Below are 25104 nucleotides of genomic sequence, written 5' to 3'. Positions count from 1 at the left end.
AGCACTTCTGGGAGCCTTTATTTTCCGGGCTAGGCGGGAGGGGCTCAGGAGCCGCCCGTGGGGGACGGCCTCGTCCGCCCTCCCGCCCGTCGCCAGGCCGGTCCCCTCACCACGCCGCTACCCAGCCCGCGGAAGCCACAGCGACGCACTTCGCCCAGTCCCGCCCCCAACCAGTGAGCTGCTAGGTACCGTGGGAACACGGCCCAGGAGGGCCAGGAGCCCAGGAAGCTGAGCATGACAGGATGGTCCAGCGGCTCCTTCCTGGTGGCTTCGGGCCCCAGAGTCCCTTGGCCAGCCTGGCCCAAGCCTGAACTCTCCTCTCCCCACAGCAGCACCCACATCCCCTCCCCACCACAAATGGAATTAATCTGAAACTCAGCCCAGAAACAGGAGATACAGCTTTATTGTGGAAAAGCCAAGTTTAGCAGACATCGGAAGTAACAATGTTTAGCCTATCTATTTACAATACATAGGGGCTGAGGTTTCCCATACACATCTGTCCTGCCCTCCTTAAGCCTCCGATGCATTTATTCCCTTCAACAGCAATCATTTCTTTCCTCTGGCCCTGGGCCTGCCATTGGCCACATACAGACACAACTCTTGAGAGTGAAATCCCATCATGTAATTCCTAGGCACTATCCCTTAATCCCTTCCCGGTCTATGGCTCCTACAGAGCACTCTGAGGGCTCTCCTCAGTGGAGGAAGATTCGGTTGGGCTGCTAAGGGGCACTTCAGGCATTGACTCAGGTGGGGGACCACTCTCTTCTCGAAGATGGCCCTGATAGAGCCGTCGAAGGCGGGACAGCTCTCTCTCCGGTGGCTGTTTCCAACTGTACCATGGATACCAGGGGTCACCTGAAACCAGGGTGGGGGCTGGCGGAGTAGCACTCACAGCTCCATGAGAGGTACTGAAATCAAGGTCCCGAGGTTCAACCTGAGGAATGTGGTAACTGAGAAGACCTAGGGGATTAAGAAAAGAGAAAGTGAGGGAGGCAAGCAAGGAAGGCTAGGTCAGGTTAAGACAAGTAAAATGACATTAAAAGGGAGGCAGGAACCAGTCAGAGCCAGAGGGTATATTTATGCATGTTGTACACAAAGGCAACTGGCCAAGGGAGCAATGTCAACCGATGTGCTTACTGCTGGGGCTCTTGTCTGCCAAGCTGTGCATCTCTGCATCAAGGCTACAGAGCTGTATCTGCACTTGCAGAGCCATTCCTTTCTTAATTTCTGCAAAGGTGTCATGGAGCCCAGGGCCAGAAATTTACACAAAGATCTCTTATCAAATTGAACACCAATAAAAAATTAATTTATTTTTTTTTTAAAAATCTCTTATCATCTATCTCTGGCACTGGGACCAATACTTATAAAAGGGAAGAGAAAGGAAAGAGAATTAAGAGGACAGGGCAATGACAGGATAAACTCATGAGAGAGAAAAAGGGACAGTGGAGTGCTGAAAGGAGATTCTTGGGAAGAGCATGGTAGGTGCCACCTTCTCAGACAAGTAGAAATATTTGTATCTACCCTTCAGCCCTAAATCACCTTTATGGCTAATAAAACTGCACTGGATCTATTCTCATGCTCACCATGATCTCTGGCTTTCTGGATGGCCTGGGTCAACTTCTTGTGTTGCTTCATACAGACCCCTGTAGGGAGAAAGAGAACTCAGTGCTTGTTCTAGAAAGCACAATAGAGTATACAACTGCTTCTATACGATTATAAAGAGCTGTGCTTGGAAATCTTGCTCCACCTAATAACCCTACTTCCCTGACCCCTTGATGGGCCTGTTTCCTCATCTACCCAATCAGAAGAATCCCCCCCTTTCTGAAAGCTAAGGTTGAGACTTTCAAGAGGGTCCAGCCACTACAGAAAAGCCATTTAATTATTTATTGTTTTAAAGATTTTTGTTCATGAGACACAAAAAGAGAGAGGCAGAGACACAGGCAGAGGGAGAAGCAGGCTCCATGCAGGGAGCCTGATGTGGGACTTGATCCCAGGACTCCAGGATCACACCCTGGGCTGAAGGCAGGAGCCAAACCGCTAAGCCACCGAGGCATCCCATAGAAAAGCCGTTTAATGGTAAAGCCTCCAAGACAGAGCAGAACACAATTCAAAAGGCAAGTGTAATTAATTAAAGGTTTGGGTTGGACAATCCACCGAGAATGATTCACTAAAGGAAGAAAGGGCTCCCAATCTAGAGAAGGTGATCTGAGAGTAGCAAAATAGCCCCTTCGGCTTTTTATAGCTTGACTTTATATAAAGCCCTTCTTTAAAGACTCCCTGACAAACCAAACTCCACTGATCATACTGCCATCCCCCAAATGGTGATTCAGATTACTCTTTGCAAATTAACTTTGCTTTAGAGCTGAGGCTGACAAAATCTTTCTGTGTGGGGCCACATAAATTTTAGGCTCTGCAAGCCCCACAGTCTCTGTCTCAGCTGCTTAGCTCTGCCATTGTAGACTGCAAGCAGTAGTGGACAATATGGACATAAACAGACATGGCAGTGGGCCAGATTTGGGTCATTAAGAATAGACGTAATCTTAAATTGTTAGGATTACCATTCCAGATTTTGGGAGATCTACTTGGATTGTCGATGGCAAAAAGAACTTATAGGACAATTTGCTAGACAACCTTTTGTAAAAGCAGAGAGACCCAAAAGGAAATAATTACCACCACTTATCTTTTAAGAGCCATGTTTAAATAATTTAGTTACATTGGTACTTGCCTGTACCTTTTATCCACATGTAAATGTACCCATTAAGGCAAGATTTCCAAAAAAAAGGTTCATTCACGTTTTTTATGTCATATGTATAGGAGCCTCCAGATACCTGTTGTATGAATGAATAAATAAGAAGTGCTCCAGGAAAAGCTATTCTGGTGGTGACAAGATCGACAGACTAACCTGTATACGGGGCATGGAAGATGACACCTGTGTGGGCGCAGACAAACTGTTCCAGGAGCTTCACGTTCTGTGGTGGAAAGTGGTGGGGAAACATGAGAGAGGGTAGGGAGAGCAGCAAGACCTTGAGAAACTGGAAGTGCGCAATCCCTACACATGTGTGTGGACACCCTAAATGCCTGTTTCTCCAGGTGCTACCCTCCTTCGTGTCCCAGCTTTAGCCCCATCACTCTGCTGAACACATTCCTGAAAACTGTAGTAAATGTTTCCTCTTTCTTGGCTTTCCAACCATTTCCTATGCTCACCCTACATTCTGTCACTGAGACTCTTATAGAATCCCCTTCTGCAGGAGTTAAGTTGTAAAATCAGCCCTTCATGCAAAAGATTGGGGATAATAAGGTGGTAATCCCTGAAATCACCCAAAGAAAAGCAGTATCTGTTATAATGTGCACATTTAAAATATGAATATGATAGCATGCTGTATGTAACATATATGCTACTAAGACCAATTTCATAGTTTTAATTATGTAGAATAACTCAGCCAGTGGGTTAGTCACAGGAGATGACACCCAAGGGAAAAAGTAGATATGCTTGTGGAGTAGAAGAGCAAGCAGAGTCATTTGCACTGTTCAATTCATATTCTTTCTTCCTTGATCATGTAACTGATTACAAACTGTATATGACTAGTTACATTCTCTTTTGTTAAAAAAAGAAAGAGAGTGAATGAGTGGAAGGAGGGGCAGAGGGAGAGGGAGAGAACCTCCAGCAGACTCTCCACTGAGCATGGAGCCTGGCATGCCCAGCACAGGGCACAGGGTGAGGCTCAATCTCAGGACCTGAGCAGACGCTCAACCGACTAAGCCACCCAGATGCCCCTATTCTATATTTATAACCAATCATACATAGTTGAAATTGAGAAGTTATCTATAGGACCCTCTTACAATGGGGTCAGAAGGGACCTAAGAGCAATCAGACATCCCCATCTACTGACTGATCTGTGAATTCTTTCCAACTCCCCTAATGACCAATCATTCAGCTTCTGCTCTAATACCTTCACTGCAGGCTCAGAACATTTTCCCCATTATTTTTGAACTTTTTTCCCCTGAAGATAATATTTACTTATTCATGAGACACACACAGAGAGAAGCAGAGACATAGGTAGAGGGAGAAGCAGGCTCTAGGTAGGGAGCCCGATGTGGAACTCGATCCCCAGACCTGCGATCACACCTTTAGCCAAAGGGAGATGCTCAACCGCTGCGCCACCCAGGCGTCCCAGTTTCTGAACTTTTTAAGGAGCAAGTCCTGTTCTTGCAATAAAGGCTTTCTGAAAAACAAACTCTGTATCTTGCTTCATGTATCTGCCTTCCAGCCTTAAATCTTGGCATGCCATTAAATAGTTACATGACCAAAAAACCCCAAACAAAAAACAAAACAAAACCCAAAAAACAACAAAACCGACCTCAAAAAACACTAGGCCTGGGATCCAGTCCTGCATCGGGCTCCCTGTGGGGAGGCTGCTTCTCCCTCTGTCTCTCTGCCTCTCTGTGTCTCTCATGAATAAATAAATAAAATCTTAAAAAAAAAAAAAAAAAAGAAAGATAAAAAGAAAAACACTAGCCCAAACTACTTGCTAAAAATTGGGATGGATATAAGACATAAAGGAACCTTTGAGTACTGCTCTCCCATTAGAAATAGACATTTTTGGGGATCCCTGGGTGGCTCAGCGGTTTATGCCTGCCTTCAGCCCAGGGCATGATTCTGGGGACCCAGGATGGAGTCCCGCATCGGGCTTTCTGCATGCAGCCTGCTTCTCCCTCTGCCTATGTCTGTCTCTCTCTCTGTCTCTCATAAAAAAAAAAAAAAAACCATAAAGCTTTATTAGTATGAACCACAGTAGAAGATAAAAGACTAGAAAAGAAGTTTTCATACTACTAGAAAATGAATGCAAATGGACTGTAGTGGGACACCCGTGGTAATCTCTCTAACACTACAAAGAGAATCCAAGTCCTTATCTTGGAGAAGATTCTCCTTACCCTAAAGTCGACATGCAGCTTGTGATCACGGCAGATGGGGCAAGGATTCCCAGCAACTTTATCTCTACGCTGTGGAGAGAAGAAACTAGAAGGTGAAAGATGTTCAAAGTCCTATGAGAAAAAGTGCTGGTGCCACTGTCACTATGGCCTCCACACTCCTCCACATCCCATCCACGTACCACCTTCAGAAACTCACAATACACGTCTTTCGAGTCCGCTGTGGGGGTATTCCACCTTTGTGGTTTCTACGGTAGTCAGCCCAGACAGGGCGAGTACTGTAACGATTCTGGTATTCTGAAATGAAAGACCATACAAATTATTCTTGGTAGAGATAGTAGAAGTGTCTCTGTTTATTTCAGACCCCCTTGATTCTCCCCTTTCCATTTTAGAGGTACCTTCTGAGTCCAGATATTTCCACGGTTCATTCTTATAAGGACTTATGGGAACTGGGGGCAAAGAATCTTCCTCAGGGGGACCTTTGGTGCAAAGAGTCTGGAGGGGAACCTATAAAGAAGGCAAAAAAAAAAAAAATGAGCAAATGAGTTCAAGGAAAGGACTGGATAGTTTCACTGCCTATATGTTAGGGAGAAGAGGAATATGCTCATTGTATTAACAGAATATAGAGGCAATATATATACAAAGTAGAATTTTTGTTAGGGTAAAAGTAGCATCAACAACCACTCTTCTGTCTTCTGGATCATGAAGGAAAACCTAACGTGAGAAGGTAACTAGGATAGGTGACTGGGAAGCAGTCATGCCCCATGGGGAGAGGCTCATTGGTGAGTCTCCAACTCAACCCAATCCTGAATCACTGAATTGCCCCTTTACAGAAGTCGAAGGTCAACATTCCACAGGCCAGAACAAACTTGAGTCCTGACGCTAGCTTTAAAGCCACCAGGCCTGTCATTAATTCCGTGGTGACCCCGTCACCATTCTTCAGTCCCACTTTAGGAAGTGCCAACTTTGCAAGCTTTCCTATCTCACCTGGCCCCACCAAGAACCTACCCTGCCCTACCAAGAACCTTCAGCGTGGTGAGTACATGAGGCTGCAGGAAAACCTCAACCTAAAGGACTAAGTTAAGGTCTCATGTATACTCCGATAAGAGGGAAAAGAAAAACAAAAACTAAAACAGAACCCCCCCCCCCCCGCAAAGTAATTGAGAGAAAGAGAGCTAAGAAAGTAGGCCCCAGGTCGTGAGAACGTATCCTGGCTTTATCCGCGGATCGCTCCGCAGGAGCTAGTGTTTCTCAAAAAGGGCACTCCAGGGATTCACAAGTTTAGACTTCATATGCATGCTTAGGAGCTGGCTGTGTACGACCAAGAGGCCCAATCCTTCACCTGGTGCTTTAGCCGAGTTGGTACGCTGGAAAAGGATGGTATCTAACCAGGCTCTTTTCCCTCGTCTGGCGATTAAAAAAATTCGCACAGTATTGAGAGCAAGGGGAATAGGAAGGGGGGTGGAAGCACTGCTGCCTAGACAGCCAAGGCATAATAAGCACTTGGGAAAGATTCCGCTCCTGGATTCCCAGCAAAGGAGCGATGCCCTAGACAAGGTATAACTAAGTTGCGGTTGTACAAGATGTGCTCCAAGGAGTTACCTGAACTCCGTAGGCACTTCTGAAGGGCGAAAGGCCAGGAGGGGGCCTCAGCCACGAACGCAATGCGGAGGCCGCCATCTTGACGCACGCCCAATCCCGGAAAGGCGACTGCGCATGCTCCAAGAAACTGACTAGGATAGGGGCGAGGGCGAGCCCGCAGTGCGGGAGGCGGCCGCGCACTTGCGTCAGGACGGAAGCGTAAAAGGGGGGCTGTGGGGAGAAGTCAATTTCTACTGCGTCACAGTCGAATTTGGCCTCAAAATTGCGTTTTTCCTGAGCCAGTCAGTACGACTTCTAGATCTTATACTTACAGCTTGCGTTTTAAGCAATTTTGAAGGAGATTTCGAGGGACATCTTCTCACTGCGCATGCGCCGGCCCGGTTCTGCCAACCAGGGTGAGAACTGTTCCCGAGGACGGAAGTGGTGGAAGCAGAGGAAAGGGAGGTGCTAGGCTCCCCGGTCACGCGCCTGTCGGGGGGGCCAGGAAGGAGGCGGAAGAAAGTACCGAGGGGGAAGGGGCTGAGCGAAGGTGAAGGAAGGCTATCCAATCAGCTAGCGAGTTGTGCTTCGGGTTGGCCAATGAATTCACGCCTCGCGCACAATGTCTCGCGACAAGGGCGTTTCACTAGCATGTTTGGGCGCGTTGGGCGGCGTCCGGGTATAAAAGACACCGCCCGAGCAGACAGGCGCCATTCTGGGGTTCGTTTAGAGGTAAGTTTGGGCATTTTGTCGGTTGGAGGGTAAAGTATTGTTGCGCTTGTTGGGCTGGGGAGGGGGTTAGGCATGGGTTCTCTTGAGGACCATGGCTTATGGAACGCGGCTGTGTTCTCGTTGGGACCTGGAGGTGTTTGGCGACAACAACCATGGTACTTGTGCGTGTTTAAAGCAACCCGTGTTGATTGTATCTTTCTCCCTTGTGTTCCTTTTATCCCAGGTTTCAGTTTTCTCGGAGAAAGACAGGCCGGCCACGAGGAAAACCGAAACAAGCCGCAGCACCATCTAAGCCCTTGGGAGGATCCTGAGGGGGGAAAGGGAAAACAGCAGCCACCAGCCCAACCACTTGTGTCTTCTGCCCCTTCCCACCTGTCTTGCCCACCCCACCAGCCCACGCTGCATGGGACTTGAAATCTGTGGCCGAAGGACCGTCACCACATAACTGCAAAAATAATCAACCACCCACCCTTCCCAAACCCACCCAAATCCACTCATCCAGCGTTTACTTTTTTGAATCCACTCAGAACTTTTTTTTCTACGACCCCCCTCCCTAAATGGAGTTGGGTGGGGGGAAAATGAATACTGAGTTGGCCTTCAATTTTTTACGAGACTTTTTGATCCAATGAGGCCCCCCAAATAATTGAGTTTTGGGTCCTGGTTGGTTGTTTTATTTTTTTTCTCCAAAATTTTAACCCCCTCCCCCCTGAGCCCGAGGTGCTGACGTCGCAAAAAAATTGGATAGTAAGTGTCGAATTTTCCAAAACCAGCCTTGCAACAAGAAATCAACGTTTCCCGTTGTGAAACCAAAAATAATGAGAGGAAGAAATGAGCCAATAGAACAAAATAGAGAACTGGAGAAGGACCAAGCCGGTCACTTAATCTCCATTAAAAAGGGGCCTTTGGTCTAAACAGTCTTGTTCTCTCTCCCCTACCACCTACCTTCCTGCCCGGCTGCAGGCAAGGAAAGGGTGGAGGGAGGGCCAGCAAGTGAGGATTTTGACGGTTAACCCTTGGTAATCCAGCCAATTTCCAGACTGCCAAAGCCATAAGTGTTTGCTTTTTATAAGGAGGAATGGTTAACTTCCTCTTGTTAGCAGTCTTCAAAAGGGTTAATGAGCTCACATACAAAAGATGGTGGATCTTGTGGCTCAGAAGTCCCACTTCTTTGTGTGTGAGACAAGCAGGGCGTCTTTCAATTTGCCAGATTAATAAGCAATCTGTACATAAAGATTGCAGGGTAAGGAGATGGGCAGAAAAGTAATAGCTGGCTATGACTTTTTAAATGATTGTTAAATCCTCTCAATTTTAATGTAATTTGCTTGGGGTATATTTGTGTGCTTAAAATAGGTGGCAATCTAGGAATAAAGATTGCAAGACCCTAAATTCAATACAAAATATAATCTTAGTGCCAGTACATACAAGATAATGGGGAGGTAAAGAATGTTTTGTAATTGTTGCAGGTTGCATAGGTTATTTAAGAGCAAAAATGATTAACATTTTAACTTGATAACGTTTTGGTGGGTGGGAAGGTTGGGAAATGTGGAATTCAGGAGTATAACTTTAAAAGCCATTTAGTGCAATTGAATGCTAGCTTTTCTAAAAGATTTGTGTCGTTAAAAGGAATTTTTTTCTTCCCTGCTTCAATATGGCGACTTTCCTTGTCCTTTTTGTCTTCCAAGCGGCGTTGCAGGTTGTGTCTTGGCCCATTTTTCTCTTGTCCTCCCACCTCAATCCTATTTGTTGAGAGTGGTCCAAGTCCTCCCCTTTTCCCTTTATAGGGAGGATGGGGGTGGTCGATGGTAGCAGGTTGAACCTCAATTGCAAATTCAGTTCCCCGCAGAAAATTGTTCTTTTAAATATTTTAATTGGTTTTATTTTCACAACTCTCTTCAATTAGGTCAAAGACCATTCAGGATGGGTGCTGGTTTGGGGTATTTTACTGAAAAGGGGTGTTTTTTTAATGTAACTGGCTGCCGGCAGAGCCGGGATGGCTTTTTTAAGTTTTCCTCTTCTCCATTACAAAATGGCGTCGTCCCTGCTGCTTTGTTGTTTTTTCTCCCCCTTTTGCCATCCAGAGCTTAGGGCCGCCCTAGAAACTTGGTCAAGGGGGAGGAGCAGCTTGGAAAGGTGATGTAATCAGCTTTCTTCCTCTCCACCCTCTTGAAACTCCACCCCTGAGCCGATGCTCCCTCTGCACGCTGCTGCTAGACAGGAAGAAACCTTTTCTTATCTTAAAAGGAAAACGCTTTGTAGCAATTAGGTCTCGAAGTTGTCCATTTCCTGGGCAGCTCTTGTAATTTAACAATCTGAGCCTGTTGCTTTTATTTCCACCTTCACTCATCACAACTGCTTGGAGGTTTTCCCCGCTTCAGTTGCCAGGGGCGGAAAAGCAGTCAAACCAACTATACTTAAGGCTGGGAGCCTTCTGGTGGGGTGTGTGTGTGTGTGTGTGTGTGTGTGTGTGTGTGTGTGTGTGTGTGTGTGACGGAGAGAGAGCGCGCGTGAGCGTGCTGTGTGGTGGGGGATACTGGGGTAGGAGGACTTGGGAAAGTGACTTGAATAGACAAGGGGCCTAATGACACTGAAATGTGCCATTTATGCCCAGGAGCCAGTCCTTGGGCCTGCTTTTGGTTGCTTTGTATAGAGACTGGGGGAGGGTGGGTACTTCAGGACTTCCTTTTAAATCACCCTTATTCCCACTTCTGGGTTTGGGGATAAACTCTTTGTGTTCAGTGCTATGTCACGTTCTCCAGTTGTGTAGCTCCTGTACTTTGGTACTAGGATTGAGAAATGAATAGGAAAGGAGGCGGCAGTTGTAAACTCAAGGCAGGGGGATGCGAGCTACGGTGTCTGGTAAGCAAAACCTTTCTGGTATTACATTTCACAACCTTCATTTCTTTTTTCCAAAGAACCACCTTTTTTGAATTTTTTTCCTTCCCTTTAGAAAGAAATTCCTTTAAAACGTTAGTGGAATAATAAATAACGTCTTCATTTTTCAACTCATGCAGTGCTTTAGCAGCGGGTGCATGTTTAAAGCCATGCTCTCAAGGTGGTATTGGGTGTCCTGCCCCTTCTCTATCTCCCTCCAACTTTTTCAAAGTCAAATCTTTGTCAGATTTTCCATATACTTTCCATTTTTTAAAGTCCTGCTTTGAAGCATGGAACTTCTAGGCAGAATCAGAAAGCCATTTTGTACAGTTCTCCTATGGTGACTTGAGACTTTAGGGCTAATTTTCTGCTGGGTACAGATTCTCAAATTAGTACTTAGACTTCTGGATTGGGTGGGAGGGACTCTTTCACATGTCTATTGACCACAAATTTTTTATCTTTCAAGCAGTTTGCCATGTGCCTCTGCAGCATACCTTCCTTGGGAGCCGAATATTCTACCCATTGGGGTTCCTGACCTCTAGTGAACAGGGTATTAATAAAGAAGATCTTCCTTAACATGGGAGATGGGGAAACAGGGTCTTCTAGGGAAACCACATCTATCCAGAGAACCTCGGAGAACCTGATCCTTATAGTTTGTGACTAGAGTTATACTTTGGATCTTTTGCTGGGGAGGGGGAGGGGGTGATTTTACATCCTTACTAAAAGGCAGATACGGTTTTCAAAATGAATTTGAGGATTAGGGACTTAGGAGAGGTAAGACCTTGTGTATCACCTTAAGATCTAATTCAGTCCACCAAGTGGTATAAGGACATATCTCAAACACCAAGAAAAGGAAGGGGAATGTTAGGGTCAGGTACAAAGCGTTTTCATTTCCAGAGTGCTAAGACTTCTGTTAAGGTAAATTCGGATTCCCTTCTGTGTTACAAGTGTCGTGATTGTTTTTAAAAGGGCTGTGATTTGCCATAGGGGTTTTGTCCTGAACCAATTAAGTTCTTTTCTTGGTGATGGGTATGGAATAACTAGCCAAGTTAGATATTTTTCACTCTTAATTGAATAACCCTCAAGTAAAACTCAATTCGGAGGCCAGAGTGGGTGTCCCTTTTAAGTTTCTCTCTGGTAAGATTAGAAGATTCCCCAGTGCCTGTGCTCATAGTGCTCATCTCCCTGGAAAATTCTTGATGAGAAGGAATGCACAGCTTAGGACAAGGTAGAGATAAGGCTGGGATTGTTCCCCTCCCCCTGCCCCTTCTGTACTGTCTTCAAGGAGTTTAAAAACAAAAGTATGCCCTAGATTGTTTGCTTCCAGAAAGCTTCCTCAAGCATTCATTTGAGGCTTCAGATAAGACTAATGTTGACACTTGGTTACTGCCCCTCCTTCCCTGGACAACTCCTTAGCCTTTTCCACTGTAGGTAGGCCTGTGCCAGGATTTTAGGCTCTTCATTCCTTTCCACTTGAGTGCCTTGTACCTTCTGTCAGAATGTACTGACTTTAAGGAAATTTGGTTGTGAGACACTTGGAATCCTTCATTTTAAGTGACTCGAAACTAATTTGCTTGTAGGAAAGCCATGAGAAAACCCATTTACATTTTGTCACAATTGCTACTTAGGAGATGAAACTTAATTCTGTTGATTATATTTCCAAAATCTAAAAGGAAAAGTAATAGTGGAAAATGAATATTTAAGATTCTGTTTTATGTTCTAGCTTTCCCTGAGCATTTTTGCCTGTTACGAATGGGAATGAAAAAGTTGTCCCTGGGTCCCATTCTTAGCATAAGGCACTGGACAGAATTTAGCGTTGTGCTTATTGGTCTCTGGGGATGGTTAATTCTTTCTTCTCTGCTACCTTCTTAAGTGAAGGAACATTTCGGCTCAAGTGACCCTTTTTTTAGTTTCTTAAGGAAGGAGAGGTAGCAGTCCTATTGGCTTAGCTCCTTGGTTACGCAAAATGTTCTCGAAGGTGGTGTATCTTCACTCGGTTTGAATCAGTGCGGTCAGCAGTATTTGGCCGGGTGGGAGTGGCGGTACTGGTTTGAAGTGATGTTAATTTAAGTCTTTTTGTCAAATTGTATACATTGTGGTTGCTGATGATATGTACTGCTTTGGATTGACTCCTTGTTTTTCCAGTCGCCCCTAGATGGGAAGCCTGTTTTATCCCTTTGTTGTATCTGTGTATCTCTTGGTATGGTGTCTGTGCCGCTCTATGTTGTCTTACCACATGGGAAAAAAAAATGCTTTTTTCTCCTTCCCTGTCTGTAAGAATCTGCACACTTCTGTGGATTTGGCCCGGGGCCTTCTAATCTATAGTATTCTATTTCAGTGTTTCTCTCTCTGACCTCAGGTTTTACCTGCCCTTGTGGAAATTCCAGCACAGCAGCAATGCACAGTTAACCCAGATTTGCTCACCACTCAGCATTTCTTACCTCCTTACTCTGTATTCATCCTGCAGGTTATGATCTCAAGAACCAGCCCCTTCCTGCTCCTGCTGCTTCCTAGGTTGTTAGGACTTCTCTATTTAGAAATTTATTGGCCTTGTTGTTGGGAGGACTAAAAATTGAGATTGTTAGGCTTGGGTTTTTTTTTTGTTTGTTTGTTTGTTTGTTTTTTAATTTGAGAACAAATAGAACATCTCTGTTATTTTATAAGAAACTTGGTCTTTTTTCCTGCACAAATAGAGTTATCTTTGTAAAACACAGATTTTCCCACCCTTCTGGGATCATGTCTGTTATCTGTACTACTAAGCTGGAGGCAAGAAATTGTTTTCTTCTTGTCTCCTTTCTACCCAGTGTTAGTCTTACATCCCAAACATAAGTATTACTTTCATTTCTCAGAATCCCACTCAGAGCCACATTGATTCTAAAGTAGCTTGGGTTTTGGACTAGAATTACTTCACACTTTATCCCATTACAGCAGTTTAGCTTTTAATGAGCTCCTTTTCTAACCTGGTTTAAAGTAGCTACTTAAAATTTAATAGCATTTTTCAGCTTCTAGTTTTTTTCTATTCTTTTTGGCTTCATGGTTTCTAATTTCAAGCCTTTCTTTTGGGGATCTTGGAAAGTGGTGTGGTTTTGAAGAGGAATAGTGATCAGATTCTCATCTTTGCTTTTGAAATCACAAACCAGCCTTCCTCTTAACTTTGAAACCATAAAAATGTGTGTAGTATCTGGTTAACGAGTGGCAGTTCATTTCAAGGCTTAGGATATAAAGGATTTCCTTTAAATCCATTTGTCTCCATTTCTAGGAAGGTACCCACAACTCTCTTGAGGGAAAGAGGATGTTTTCTAGTTTTGTATCACCTACTAGTTTAGCTGATTGTCTCTTGGTGCAAACAGAGCATGTCCTGCCGCTTGAGGTGATTATGATTCTTAATAGAGTGAGATAAAAAGGAACTGACTAATCTTAGAAGGCATATGGCCCAAGTGTCCAGGATTGGCCCAGTTCTTATTAAGCTATCCTTTTTTTTTCAAGCCAAATTTATCAGCAGCTAAGGGGAAATAGGACCTAACAATGAGCAAAAAAGCCTGGGATTGTTAAGTTTTAGTATAGGAACTTGACTCTTAGCTCTCATACGATTTAGTGAAGTTCAGCTATCTAGAAAGGATGTAACTGGGAGGGAGAGAGAAATACGTGCTGCCCAGTTCTCCAGTCTAATTTTAGTCTTCCCATTCAGTCCTGTATTAACACCATGCTTAACTTGCCAGGGGTGGTGATGGTCTGTGTTGATTTTTTTCTTACCTAGAAAATGATGAGTGTAGTTGAATATAGATTGAATAATTAGTCACAAAATTTCATCTGCTGTAGAAGTGGAATTTATTAGAGGGTATGGTGGGATTGTCCTTGCCGGCCATTTATTCTGTGGGTTTATTTTGTCCTTGTCTTAGAAACTTCAATCATGGGTTCGGGTCCCATAGATCCCAAAGAGCTTCTCAAGGGCCTGGATAGCTTCCTTAACCGAGATGGGGAAGTCAAGAGTGTGGATGGGATTTCCAAAATCTTCAGGTGAGTCTGCCTATCTCTGGATTCATTGTGGTTAGAGTATATTGTAAGTTGTACTCTATAAGGCAGAACAGAAATGAGTGTTTCTCAGAGGGAAGAGGGAGAGTCTAGAATAAGATTGGAATCAGTAATTTTAGAGTAAATGATAGGAAGAAGTGATCCCTTGGTTCCTAGCCACAATAGAGTCTGGGTTTGGGAGTCATACTTTGAGAGGAAGGGAACAGGGAAGCCAAGTGACAGTTCTTGGTTCTGTTTTGGGTCACATTCCACATCCCAAACTGTCGTTTCCTTCAGGGCTCTTCCAGTCTCCCAGGGGAAGGCAAGAGACTAAGCCAGTCCTGAACAGACTATGAACGGATGGCTGTTAGTGCTAGGGGAAGCAGAATCAAGTGTGTCCTGTGGGTTAGAGAAGCAGTGATGTTCACCTCCCCAGAGGCTTCAGTGTCTCCTCAGTTGTCTTCCATCCTCTCATGGGATTCCATTGGACTCTGAATCCATCCCATCCCCCGAGAGGCTTGTGTGACCTTCCCACTCTGGCAGAGTCCCAAGTCATCAGGGATTTTTAGGCACTCCCACAGATCAGAGATGCTTCTGCTGAAAGAAGAGGCTCTTGCTCCATTTCTAAGCTTAATTTCCCTCCTACAGCCTGATGAAGGAAGCACGAAAGATGGTGAGTCGATGCACTTACTTGAACATTCTCCTGCAGACCCAGTCACCAGAAATATTGGTCAAGTAAGTGGGGAGGATCTGGGAGGCTGGGATGGGAAGATGTAGTTAGAAGGCAGGGGAGGTGAGGCATGGGGTTCCCAGGTCATTGACGGGGGAGTAGGAGTGTGGGATGTGGCACTCCAAAACCCCGGAAGGGCATTACAAATTCTCCTACTTGCCTGCAGGTTTATTGATGTTGGTGGCTACAAGCTTCTTAACAATTGGCTGACCTATTCAAAGACAACCAACAACATTCCCCTCTTGCAGCAAATTCTGCTTACCCTGCAGCACCTCCCGCTCACCGTGGACCATCTCAAGCAGGTACCTTAAGTCTGTACAACGCTAGTGCTCCTTTTTTGCTTTAGCCTGACAGATAAAATACACCAACTCTGATGTGGTTGCAGTCTTGGACCTGCGCAGAAGAGTGATGGAAAAAAATAGGAATATAGTATCAGAAGGCTTGGTTTAGGCCCTTTAACAGATGTATGGTTAGGGCGCTTCTAGATATTTGAGCCTCAGTTTTCTCATCTCTTGTTGGAAATGATTTCTACCTACTTTGGTTGTTTTTAGAATTAAGTACGATTGCACCTATAAAGGTTTTGTAAAAGGTAAAGTACCATAGTAGCGGTGGTCGCCATTAGGGACTATTAAGTTGTAGGCAGGGCACTCCAGTTGGTGGAGTGTGTGGCTCTTGATCTCGGGGTTGTCGGTTTGAGCCCCATGTTGGGTGTAGAGATTACTTAAAATTTCACGAAAAAGAAATTGTGTGTTAGTGCAGTTGTAAGCTCTGAGAGGACTCCTGTTCCTCCTGGTACTTAACCTTTCTCCCCATCTCTTGTAGAACAACACAGCCAAACTGGTGAAGCAGCTGAGCAAGTCAAGTGAGGATGAAGGTAGGGGCCAGTCCTTCCTCATCACTTCACTTCTTACCTTCATGTCTCACTCCCATCCTTGAACTGTCCTGTCACTCCTTTCTAAATCACCTTACTTTTCTCTTTCTTGTAAAAAATTTCAAATGGGATTTGTCCATTTCTCTACCATTGAATGTAAGACAAGACAGCATACTTTTAACAAGAAGCTGATTCTTGATATCTCTTGGTTGTGAAAGCTATGCACTTGAAATTCTTTGGAGAAAATAGTGTCATCCTAGAGAGTGTCATCATCACTTTCTTCTGTTATTCTAAATAAACGTAGCATATTCTGGGGCCTTCAGTGTGTGTTTCCTATATAGTTCTACCAGTAAATACCTTCCTATAGGCCATGGGTCAGATCCTGAATCCTGGAGTAGATCACAGCTTTGGTAGCAACAGTCTGTCTTTTTTAAGATAAAGGGTTTTGGAGCCCTTGGCAAGGGCCATATAGTTCTGGCTTGAAGACAGAGCCTGGCTCCAGAAAGTCACAGCCTCTCCTTCAGTGAAGAAAAGGGTTTATACCCAGGGTACAAACCACTAGCGTGCCACAAGTGAGCAGAGCTGATCCCCTGATCAGAATACAGGCTTGCTTTTTTGTCTAAAAGGAATGTGTGCTAGGTCCTTTTGGAAGGAGGCTTTGGCAGTTTGGTGTGGAAAGAACATGTAGCCCTGGGTGAGCCTATCTGAAGTTCCTTTAGCTATAGGAGAAAACACTGGGAACATTTAGCAAGTTAAAGGGTTTAACTCACAGTGTTTAAGTGGAAAAACATTCTCTAGCTTTCCATTATTTTAGTTATATTAAATCTTGGTTTTGGGTCCTTTCGGATATTGAGCACTTCTGTGTTTGTGACATTACAAATTATCTTTAATAACTTATAATGTAAAACTACAGAATTTTCTATTAAATCATTGTTCATCTCTTATTTTTTCGTTGTTGGGTATATTGTTCCCTGTTTTCCAGTTGTCTCAATTGTACTGCCACCTTTGAATGTAGATTTAATTGTTTTGTACTTCCTTTGGAAATTTGTACATTCCTAATAAAGTCTGACTAGACTATAGTATCAATTGGTCCAAAAAGGTTCAGGATATCCCTGTATTAGGGATGCACTGGGGTTTGTGTTGTCTTAATTATAGAAACTGCTAGTTGTGTGGGTATTTATTTGAAAAGTTTGGTTTTAATGTTTTCAATAATCTCATTATTAAACGAATCTGTAAGTGGAAAAGCTGGCAAGAGGATAGGTGCCATAGATAAGAGATGTGATTTGCCAAGTACGAAAAGCAAGAGCTGTAAAGGTTTTTGTTTTTTTTTTCTGTATATTTGGAAACACATTTTGTCCTTTAAATTCTCTGACCATCTTTTTTCTCTAAACACTGCCTTCCCCATCTCTAAAGTGGTCTGTTTTATAAGCTCTTCCCTACACTTATTTGCTACACTCCCTTGATTTTTTTTTTTAAGATTTTATTTATTCAGGCAGCCCAGGTGGCTCAGCGGTTTGGCGCCTGCCTTCAGCCCAGGGCGTGATCCTGGAGACCCGGGATCGAGTCCCATGTCAGGCTCCCTGCATGGGGCCTGCTTCTCCCTCTGCCTGTGTCTCTGCACCTCTCTCTCTCTCTCTCTCTCTCTCTCTCTCTCTCTCTCTGTGTGTGTGTGTGTGTGTGTGTTTCTGTGTCTCTCTTATGAATAGAGCAGCAGAATGAAGCCAGTGTCCACACTCTTCCACTAACCATGTGTAAAAAGAACAGGAACTAAACTCAAGGAAAAAGCAGGCAGGGTTCAAGTGTCCAAACAGCTAAGAACAGTATTACTGTGTTGTCCTAAAGGCAAACAAAGTATCAAGGAGCCTGACTTAGATTCATCTTATAAAAGATTTTCTAGGGGATCCCTGGGTGGCTCAGGAGTTTAGCGCCTGCCTTCGGCCCACAGCATGGTCCTAAAGTCCTGAGATCGAGTCCCACATCGGGCTCCCTGCATGGAGCCTGCTTTTCTCTACCTCTCTTTCTGTATCTCTCATGAATAAATAAAATCTTAAAAAAAGAAAAGAAAAGAAAGAAAAAGATTTTCTAGGCCACCTTTTTTCCTAGAATGCCACTAGTAATAATGGCTTAAAAAAAATCAAATAGGGACACCTGGGTGGCTCGGCAGTTGAGCATCTGCCTTCAGCTCAGGGTGTGATCCCAGATCCAGGGATCGAGTCCAGCATCAGGCTCCGTGCATGGGGCCTGCTTCTCCCTCTGTCTCTCTCTTTCTCTCTCTCTCTCTCTCTCTCTCTCTCTCTCTCTCTGTTTCTGTGTCTCTCATTAATAAATAAATAAAATCTTAAAAAAATAAAGATTATATTTTTTCATGAAAGACACAGAGAGGCAGATATAGGCAGAGGAAGAAGCAGGCTCTTCACAGGGAGCCCGATGTGGGACTTGATCCCAGGAGCCCGGGATCATGACCTGAGCAGACGCTCAACCACTGAGACACCCAGGCGTCCCAAGAGTTTGAGCCTATCTCATGTTCTCCTTAAAACTCTGGGCTACGTTTTCTGTTACATAGATTTTCACAGTATATCTTTAAACCTCTGTATTTTCTATTATTGAAAGAATAATATTTTTAGTTACTTAGGGATTTTCCCTTATACTCTCACCTGCAGAGCTCCGGAAATTGGCTTCAGTCCTTGTCAGTGACTGGATGGCTGTCATCCGCTCCCAGAGCAGTACCCAGCCTGCTGGTAAGCTCCTTAGTCTTTTATCCCTTGTATTTATTTCTTTCCCACTGGCCTTCGGTGGCTTTAGCCTGCTTCACCTCTTGACAGTCTTTCTCTTTAAATAAAATCCTTTTCTGCTTTGTTTTTTCACAACAGAGAAAGATAAGAAAAAACGTAAAGAAGAGGGGAAGAGTCGAACCACCCCTCCCGAGCGACCCTTGACTGAGGTGAAGGCTGAGACCCGGGCTGAGGAGGCCCCAGAGAAGAAGAAAGAGAAGCCCAAGTCTCTCCGAACCACAGCACCCAGTCACGCCAAGTTTCGTTCCACTGGTAGGGTGGTTGGCTGGTCTTGGGAGAGTCTGTGGGCAGATGTACACCTAGGGCCTTGTGGTAGAATATTGGATTTATGATAGGGCACACATGGGGAAGAGAGAAGACGGAAGACTAGTAGGTGAGGTTTGGGCTGGGTAAAGATTTAGTGTTAGAGTGGGGAGGAAGAGTTAAAGAGAGTGGTAATAAGTTCAACAACGCAATGGCATGTTTCTTCCCTCAGGACTAGAGCTGGAGACCCCATCTTTGGTGCCTGTGAAAAAGAATGCCAGTGCAGTGGTGGTTTCTGACAAGTACAATCTTAAACCCATCCCCCTCAAGCGTCAGAGGTATGGCCCTCGTACTGGGTTCTGTGTGGGTTATGTCTGTGGACATGAGGGAGGAAGAGGGGGCAAGTTAGGGTGCATCAGAGATCATGTTGACGGCTCATCTTCCAACAGCACCACAGTTGCTCCAGGAGATGGTGCTCCCCCTGTAGAGAAGAAATACAAGCCACTGAACACCACACCGAATGCCACCAAAGAGATCAAAGTGAAGATCATCCCACCACAGCGTGAGTCTAAAGTAGAGGAACACACTGAATTGGGAGAGAACTCCATGGAAATGTGTGTGTGTGTGTGTGGGGGGGTACAGGATGGATTTCTTAGTTTTGTGTGCTTGTCTTAATTTTTGCACCTCTGGAGCTCCTCTTTCATAGGATTACTTAGAAGTAATCTTGGAGATGGGAATGGGGTGCTATTCAGTGACTGGTTCGGGGTGCTCCCAGTCTCAGGATGGTTGGTCCTGTCCATGAGGGTTGTTTTCCTGAGTTACCTGAGCTCTAATTAATACTGAAAGCCTCAAGTTGCTTTTATTTAGTTATTATTTATTGTTAGTTAGTTAGTTTAGCCCCCCTGATGTGGGGCTCGATCCCAGGACCCTGGGATCATGACCTGAGCTGAAGGCAGACACTCAACCCCATGAGCCCCGCCAGACACCCCAAGTTGCCTGCCTTTAAAAGAAAGAATAGGGCACCTGGCTGGCTCAGTTGGAGGAACATGCAACTCTATCTCCAGGTCATGAGTTCAAGCCCCCATATTGGTTATAGAATTGCTTTTTTTTATTTTAAAGATTTTATTTATTCATGAGAGACAGAGAAAGAGAGGCAGAGGGAGAAACAGGCTCCACGCAGGGAGCCCGATGTGGGACTCCCTCCCGGGTCTCCAGGATCACGCCCTGGGCCCAAGGCAGACGCTCAACCACTGAGCCACCCAGGGATCCTGATTATAGAATTTTTAAAAACAGGGGCAGCCCCAGTGGCCCAGCAGTTTAGCACGCCACCTTCGGCCTAGGGTGTGATCCTGGAGACCAGGATCGAGTCCCATGTCAGCTCCCTGCATGGGGCCTGCTTCTCTGTATCTCTCATGTCTCTCTGTATCTCTCATGAATAAATAAATAAAGTCCTTTTAAAAAAACTGAAAAACAAAATTAAAAAAAAAAATTTTTTTTTCTTGTGTGAATCCAGCATATGCATCCTGGTCACCTTGAACTTAACTGTGTCCTAAGTTGGGGTAGGGTCTCCATTGGCCCATTTCCTGCTCAAACTTTGTAGGAATAGGATTGTGAAAGAGGTCTGATGGTTCCATTTTATGCTTTATCTTCTTATAGCTATGGAGGGCCTGGGCTTCCTGGATGCACTCAATTCAGCCCCTGTTCCAGGCATCAAAATTAAGAAGAAGAAGAAGGTGTTGTCACCCACAGCTGCCAAGGTATGAGCCCTGTGCCGTAGATGTCAACGACAGGATGTCTAAAGTGAAAGGAAGGGCCCAGGAATGGTTGGGGAGGACTACAGGATGTGGACTGGGGTGAGGGTTGGGGGGCTGGCAGTGGGAGACGCAGAGTCTTCCTTCATCTGAATCCGCAGGGGAGCCTGTCTAGGATGCTGGACTAACTGCCTTACCTTAACCTTGGCTTTCGTGTCAATTCATTAACTTCTTTTTCTTTCATAATAGCCAAGCCCGTTTGAAGGGAAAACAAGCACAGAACCGAGCACGGCCAAACCTTCTTCCCCAGAACCAGCACCAACTTGTGAGGCTATGGACACAGATCGCCCAGGAACCCCAGTTCCCCCTGTTGAAGTCCCAGAGCTCATGGATACGGGTAAGTCTAGAAATTGGTTCAGGTTTGGGGGGTTTCTAAAAGGAACGACCTGGGTCTGACACCTCTCTTGCTTCCAGCCTCTTTAGAGCCAGGAGCGCTGGATGCAAAGCCTGTGGAGAGTCCCGGAGATCCTAGCCAGCTGACCCGGAAAGGCAGGAAGAGGAAGACGGTGACATGGCCTGAGGAGGGCAAACTGAGAGAATATTTCTATTTTGAACTGGATGAAACTGAACGAGGTGAGCCGTCAAGGTTCTTGTGTAGTAGATGGGTATAGAGAGTTTATTTTTATTTATTTATTTATTTTTCGGTATAGAGAGTTTAAAAAGGACTTGTTATGTGCTTATATTTTCTCTTTTCTCTCCTTGCCACTAGTAAACGTGAATAAGATCAAGGACTTTGGTGAGGCAGCTAAGCGAGAGATACTGTCAGACCGACATGCATTTGAGACGGCCCGGCGTCTGAGCCATGACAACATGGAGGAGAAGGTGCCCTGGGTGTGCCCCCGGCCCCTGGTTCTGCCCTCACCTCTTGTCACCCCTGGAAGCAACAGCCAGGAGCGATATATCCAGGCTGAGCGGGAGAAAGGAATCCTTCAGGAGCTCTTCCTGAACAAGGAAAGGTGAGCAGAACCGGGTTCACACCCTGGGCATGAACCATGTCCACATTAAGTGCTTGGACTCCTGAGAGGAACATGCCCTGGGGTAATTCAGAAGGGGGTGGGGGCGAGGGGGGAATGTGGGGGCTTGAATAAATAATTTATCTATCATTCTTTTTTTTTTTTCTTGTCCCATCACCTGTGGCATTCCTAATAGTCCTCATGAACCTGATCCTGAACCCTATGAACCTGTACCCCCAAAGCTCATCCCCCTAGATGAGGTGAGCATACGCTATGTGGTGGTGGAGTTGTGATTGATCTTAGTGCGTCTTTCAGCATTTTTCAGTTTCAAATGGAATGTCTCTTCGTTCTTTCAAAGCTAGTCCTGATTGTTCTGTTCTTGCAGGAATGTTCCATGGATGAGACCCCATATATTGAGACCCTAGAGCCTGGGGGAGCTGGTGGCTCACCTGATGGAGCAGGTGGTTCCAAGTTGCCTCCTGTCCTGGCCAATCTCATGGGAAGCATGGGTGCTGGGAAGAGCCCCCAGGGTCCTGGAGGAGGAGGCATCAATGTCCAAGAGATCCTCACCTCCATCATGGTATATGAGCCCGCCTTCCTCTTTTCCACTTTGTCTGGAATCTGCTTTCCTGTATACCCTAGTACTTGTCTTCTCACTTACCTCTTCATCTAGCTCTCTTTTCTTTACTAGTTTTTACCCTTGCATTCTGTTGACTGGCTCTTTATTCACCTTGCCTCACAGGGTAGCCCAAATAGTCATCCCTCAGAGGAACTGCTAAAGCAACCAGACTATTCAGACAAGATCAAGCAGATGCTCGGTAATCACCAGGGCCAGGGAGGGAAGCCTACTGTGGAGTTGGTGTGGGGGGAGCAGGGTTCAGACAGTGGTGAGCAAAGGTATTGTTTCTGCTAGGAAGGAAGACTGGATGGAGCTTTGGTCTGACAAGTTGGTCTGAGAGGGCCAGAGGGGCACACCTAAGGAGGAAGTCATGCCACTCTTCTAGAATCCTCTTGCTGACTATATTTTGTTTTTTAATTAACAGTGCCACATGGATTATTAGGCCCTGGTCCAATAGCCAATGGTTTCCCACCAGGAGGTCCTGGGGGTCCCAAGGCCATGCAGCACTTCCCCCCTGGACCTGGAGGACCTATGCCAGGTAGGTGGGAAATGAGAGGTTAGAATGGGTTTATCTGCCTAATTTTGGCTTAGTAATAGTGTAGGATTGACCAAAAGGTGGGAGGTAGGTTAGGCTGGGAGAGGCCATCCCTGAGTGTAACAAGTCGCTGATACAGTCTCCCTTTCTTTCCATAACAGGTCCTCATGGAGGCCCTGGTGGGTCAGTGGGTCCGCGTCTCTTGGGTCCCCCACCCCCTCCACGAGGGGGTGATCCCTTCTGGGATGGCCCAGGTGACCCCATGCGAGGTGGCCCAATGCGGGGTGGCCCAGGACCAGGTCCTGGACCATACCATAGAGGCCGTGGTGGCCGAGGAGGAAATGAACCACCTCCTCCTCCTCCTCCCTTCCGGGGGGCCAGGGGAGGTCGCTCTGGCGGAGGACCTCCAAATGGACGAGGGGGCCCTGGTGGGGGCATGGTTGGAGGTGGTGGTCATCGTCCACATGAAGGCCCTGGTGGGGGCATGAACAGCAGCAGTGGGCATCGTCCTCATGAAGGCCCTGGTGGTGGTATGGGTGGTGGGCATCGCCCCCATGAAGGCCCTGGCAGTAGCATGGGTGGAGGTGGGGGACATCGTCCTCATGAAGGCCCTGGTGGTGGCATGGGCAGTGGCAGTGGCCATCGTCCTCATGAAGGCCCTGGCGGTGGCATGGGTGGAGGCAGTGGACATCGCCCCCATGAAGGTCCTGGTGGAGGAATGGGTGCTGGCGGTGGACATCGCCCCCATGAAGGTCCTGGACATGGGGGGCCCCATGGCCACCGGCCTCATGATGTCCCTAGTCACCGAGGCCATGACCATCGAGGGCCACCACCTCATGAGCACCGTGGTCATGATGGCTCTGGCCACGGAGGAGGGGGCCACCGAGGGCACGATGGAGGCCACAGCCATGGAGGAGGTGAGAATGGTTCCTGCTCATTGTATGGCTTTTGGTGTTCCATTTAAGTTTTGGGGTAGCATCATCACTCCCCCCGGGGTGTGGTAGGCCAGACAAGTCCCCCTATTTTCAGCATGCCTGGCAGTTGCCTCAAATCCATAAGATTCCGTATCTCCCTGCAGGCTAGTTTTCAGGGTGCTATGGACCGGGTGGGGGTGGGGAGGCAAGGGTGGCATTGACCTCTGAGCCGTGTTCTAACTGTTCTGCCATCGTTCCCACAGATATGTCCAACCGCCCTGTGTGCCGACATTTCATGATGAAGGGCAATTGCCGCTATGAGAACAACTGTGCCTTCTACCACCCGGGTGTCAATGGGCCCCCCCTGCCCTAGGGACTGCCTCCTCTGCCCCCCCCCTCACCCCATGGACTGCAGCCTTGCTCCTTCTACCCTCTTATGGCTTCTGTGAGGCCCACTGTCCCGTCCCCTGCTGATGAGGAGCCGGCCCCTCAGTCCCCACCTGCTTGGGTTTCTGGGGGTTTTGTGATCACTGGTGCACATCAATGTACATATTTTCCTCCAGTCTGGGGAGGAGAGAGACTGGATACATTCTGTACCCTGGACGGCTGAAGAGAAGACCCGGTTGGCTTCAGTTTTTGAGATTGGCCCTATAGCCCCAAACCCCTTTCCAGTATTGCCCTTTATGCCTGAGAACCTAAAGCTGGTTATCCTGGAGAACACCTCTACTCTCCTATTGTGGGTCCTCCACATGCACACAACTGATACGGAATCAGCTGCACTTATGAAATCCTCCCAGCCAAGTTCATTATTCTTCATGGGGTGGGGAGATGGTAAAAAGGGGTATTATATATCCCGCTGCACTGAGAGGGCTCAATCAGGCTGGATTTGAGTTCTGGAATACATCATCCCCACTTCTCCCTGGACACAGGCTTTTTACATTGAGTCCTTTCTCAAGTCAGACTTTGCAACCTGTGGACACCCAAGTCTGCACCATGGGTCTGCTAGTTCCAGTGATGGCCAATTCATGTCCTGCAGCCAGTGGAAGTTGCAGCTGGCACAGGTGAGACGTGGTGGTGGTCCACCCTCACCTGCAGCTCATTCTGGAAACTGTAAAACACTTCATTGAGACCAGCCATTCATCAATTTGCCCGGCACGCTGGGCCTGACAAGTCACACTACATGCACTGCCTTCAGGAGTTGGCATACTCAGCCCCCCACCTGGAACCTTGTCAGTGTGAGGCCTCTGGCTCCCTTGCCCTGTCAGCCACCTCTGAGTCCCACCAGGTGCCTTCCTGGGTGGGTGCCGCAAGCTGACGCACCCTTCCCCAGCCCTCTCCTTCCCAGGTTTTGGCATCAGTTGTTTTCTATGAAAACAGTGGATTGGTTGGCTTTTGTGCAGGGTCTTGTGTTAGAGCCACGATGGATTTGAGGGATGAGTTTTTTTTTTTCTTTTGGTTTTGTATATTTTGTACATTAATAATAAACAGTGGAAAGAGAAGCAGCTTATTTAA

At 46.3% G+C, this 25104-nt stretch overlaps 2 protein-coding genes across 4 annotated transcripts; one reads left to right on the top strand and one right to left on the bottom strand.

Moving 5' to 3' along the window:
* Positions 1–385: 385 nt before the first annotated feature.
* On the bottom strand, positions 386–6663 carry MRPS18B (mitochondrial ribosomal protein S18B). Its single transcript, XM_055330052.1, has 7 exons — positions 6532–6663; positions 5328–5436; positions 5129–5226; positions 4933–5001; positions 2903–2969; positions 1584–1643; positions 386–960 (listed from the first exon to the last, which is right to left on the bottom strand). Exons 1-7 carry the CDS (start codon positions 6607–6609, stop codon positions 668–670), a joined length of 774 nt encoding a protein of 257 aa, XP_055186027.1. The 5' UTR covers positions 6610–6663; the 3' UTR covers positions 386–667.
* PPP1R10 (protein phosphatase 1 regulatory subunit 10) lies at positions 5870–25104 on the top strand. 3 transcript variants are annotated; one of them, XM_055330049.1, is made up of 20 exons: positions 5870–5964; positions 7466–7986; positions 14013–14130; positions 14773–14859; positions 15021–15156; positions 15677–15728; positions 18386–18463; positions 18596–18769; positions 18993–19098; positions 19210–19322; positions 20417–20517; positions 20761–20908; positions 20986–21144; positions 21281–21527; positions 21721–21784; positions 21910–22104; positions 22267–22342; positions 22568–22681; positions 22840–23595; positions 23856–25104. In XM_055330049.1, the coding sequence occupies exons 3-20, from the start codon at positions 14024–14026 to the stop codon at positions 23963–23965; spliced, it is 2823 nt and encodes a 940-aa protein (XP_055186024.1). In that variant the 5' UTR covers positions 5870–5964; positions 7466–7986; positions 14013–14023; the 3' UTR covers positions 23966–25104. The 3 variants fall into 3 exon arrangements, with proteins under 3 accessions (XP_055186024.1, XP_055186025.1, XP_055186026.1); XM_055330050.1 differs by lacking the exon at positions 5870–5964 and adding an exon at positions 6827–6926; XM_055330051.1 differs by lacking the exon at positions 5870–5964 and adding an exon at positions 7220–7242.

This window comes from Nyctereutes procyonoides, unplaced genomic scaffold (assembly GCF_905146905.1).
Source record: "Nyctereutes procyonoides isolate TBG_1078 unplaced genomic scaffold, NYPRO_anot_genome, whole genome shotgun sequence".
Classification (NCBI taxonomy): domain Eukaryota; kingdom Metazoa; phylum Chordata; class Mammalia; order Carnivora; family Canidae; genus Nyctereutes; species Nyctereutes procyonoides.
This window is presented reverse-complemented; position numbering and strand designations above follow the sequence as displayed.

Excerpts from the sequence above, each read along its gene's own strand:
- MRPS18B (XM_055330052.1), bottom strand. The coding sequence starts at position 6,609 with ATGGCGGCCTCCGCATTGCGTTCGTGGCTGAGGCCCCCTCCTGGCCTT. Across the intron at positions 5,227-5,327 it reads GAAATATCTGGACTCAGAAG|AATACCAGAATCGTTACAGT; the intron begins GTACCTCTAAAA and ends CTTTCATTTCAG. Across the intron at positions 961-1,583 it reads CCAGAAAGCCAGAGATCATG|GTCTTCTCAGTTACCACATT; the intron begins GTGAGCATGAGA and ends TTAATCCCCTAG.
- PPP1R10 (XM_055330049.1), top strand. The coding sequence starts at position 14,024 with ATGGGTTCGGGTCCCATAGATCCCAAAGAGCTTCTCAAGGGCCTGGAT. Across the intron at positions 20,518-20,760 it reads TGTCACCCACAGCTGCCAAG|CCAAGCCCGTTTGAAGGGAA; the intron begins GTATGAGCCCTG and ends CTTTCATAATAG. Across the intron at positions 20,909-20,985 it reads CCCAGAGCTCATGGATACGG|CCTCTTTAGAGCCAGGAGCG; the intron begins GTAAGTCTAGAA and ends TCTTGCTTCCAG.